The 2,313-nt window shown below is 29.5% G+C and overlaps 2 protein-coding genes across 2 annotated transcripts; one reads left to right on the top strand and one right to left on the bottom strand.

Moving 5' to 3' along the window:
* Positions 1–227: 227 nt before the first annotated feature.
* Positions 228–395, top strand: COCVIDRAFT_116994 (hypothetical protein; the record flags this gene model as incomplete). The annotated part of the gene is made up of 1 exon (XM_014694505.1): positions 228–395. A coding segment is annotated over one exon (168 nt), but the record flags the coding sequence as incomplete, so codon positions are not given.
* Positions 396–1,923: 1,528 nt separating this feature from the next.
* On the bottom strand, positions 1,924–2,277 carry COCVIDRAFT_116995 (hypothetical protein; the record flags this gene model as incomplete). The annotated part of the gene is made up of 1 exon (XM_014694506.1): positions 1,924–2,277. A coding segment is annotated over one exon (354 nt), but the record flags the coding sequence as incomplete, so codon positions are not given.
* Between the last annotated feature and the right edge of the window lie 36 nt (positions 2,278–2,313).

Below are 2,313 nucleotides of genomic sequence, written 5' to 3' on the forward strand. Positions count from 1 at the left end.
CCGCCATAAAAGAATAAAAGACTTTATCTTCTCTTTCTCGAGTTCTAGTATAGAGATTAACAGTAAAAAAGGCAGATATTTTAGTTAAAATATTAAAATAACTAGCACCTCCATTATTTTCAGCAACTTCCCTAGAATAATTTTGTTTAACTTCTATACGAAAAAAAGGTTGAACACTTGTTCTTAAAAAGACTCCATTTTTCTTTCTATCATATACTGTTATAGCAAAATTACCGTCAGCGTCTGTAAACCCTGCCAATCAACTATTACTATCTAAAGAGGATAAATCTAAACCTAGACAAGGTATAGTAGTACTATCTTTTTCATTTATTCAACAAATAGCTCTATGCAAAGCTTCTATTTTTGGTGTACGCATGTATCCATTTATTAAGTGAATTATCTTTAAAACTTCTTCTTTAGCTAAAATTTGTAATATGACATGACCTGCTTTTTCTCTATTAATAACTTTACCTACTTCTAATTCAGCAGATAATTTTTCAGCTAAAGGTTTATCATTAATATTAAAAGCAATAAGAATTTTTGGTCTATAAGTCACATTAGTTTTAGAGTCTGGGTTCTGAACACCAATGTACCCATCTCCTTCTATTAATCCAGCTAAGTAGGGTCCAACTGAATAATTACTTGATACTTTACTTGTAGAATATTTTCTTATTGAATGGTGATAAATAGATCTATTCTTTTTAGGAACGCAACCATAACTATTCTCACATTTAGAAACTTTACTTTTTTCTGTCTTACCAAACGCTCATAAAATCGCAAACATACCTATAGTTAAAAAACAGTCACCTACTCTGTTAGTTAAAAAGGCTGAAAGAGAACTTTGATTTGCTGCTATTCTAGTAAATCAGAAACATACTAAAAGATATGAACAAACCCCAACCAAATCTTAAGTTACGTAAATTGATATCTAAATAATCAATTTATTAACTCCTGTACTTTAAAACCTATTAGGATTTACTTAAAGCCCTAGTATATTATATATAAAGATTCTGACTATTCATTAAGCACCATTTCAGGTACCCATCATTGTACTAGTCGATAGCGATCCAAAATATAACCGACGATCTTTTAAATTTATTTAAAATCTCTTTGATCGTTTTCAATGATGTAGCTAGTGACACTAAAATTCCAATTTTTATCTTAAGAATTTTAGTCTATTTATTCTCCTGTATAATACAGGTTTCATGTTTTATGAAACTATTTTGATTTTCTAAATATAATATCACTAACTATGGAAAATTATCATAAATAATATTTATTTTTATATCTTATATAACATACTCTCGTTCATATAAGGCCCTACAATATCTTTAAGTTTAGTCACTTGTCTTACAGGGATATATATAACTCACTTATCTTTTTTCTTTTCTTCTAATCTGGTAACTAAACCAAAGTTTTCAGATAAAACAGATTGAAGATATTTAACCTCTTCAAGCATAAAAGATCTAGTGTGCAACATAGTTTGGTTATATACTGATTTACCCCCATCGTCCATGATTCAGTAAGCTAACCCTCTAGCTGTTAATAACGTACTCAAGTTTCTAGGTATAACTTTAACTCTTTCCTTGTAAAATAAATCATAATAATGATTTAAACAAGGCATAGCTAAAGTCCTAAAATAAAGAGATTGAGTCGTAGTACCGCTACGTTTATCTTTCCTTGTTAAAATTGTAGGACTCATAGTAGTAATGGGTTCAAATAATTCATATAAACTTCTTAAATATCTCTCCTTTTCAGGATATGATTGCTCTATACGTAGTCTTGTATTATGACTAGGTTTAACTCTATCTAAGAATCCGTCTCCTAAAATTATACCGATACCAACAATAAACAAGATTAGTTACCTTTCCCACCCACCCTACTAAATATTGTCTTACTATAAGCAAATAGAGGGAAAATTTATTAAAGTAATTCTCTACCTGTATTCATGCCAGCTTTGATTTTACATATTTGATCTAAACCAGATGCACTTAAATGAGCCTTATTCTGCATCAATTCAACTATTGTGCAAAAATCCAACCAATCTTTGGATTTAGCTCCTTGTAAAGGATACTCTTTAAATAGTGCAAGAAGATTAATTATATCCGTAAACTTGGTAACTAAGATTTCAATACCCGCCTCATTAACTTTATAAATACGTCCGAAACCTAAGAAGTCGACTATATTTATCAATAATTGTTCATCACGTTTATGTTGACATATTTTAAATTTTAATTGTACAGCCTTCTTCAAAGAGGTCGTTTTAGAAGCTTTGATGCTAACTAAAAAACAACCTTCTCCTAGTTTTTTTTT

Source organism: Bipolaris victoriae, assembly GCF_000527765.1.
Source record: "Bipolaris victoriae FI3 unplaced genomic scaffold scaffold_400, whole genome shotgun sequence".
NCBI lineage: Eukaryota > Fungi > Ascomycota > Dothideomycetes > Pleosporales > Pleosporaceae > Bipolaris > Bipolaris victoriae.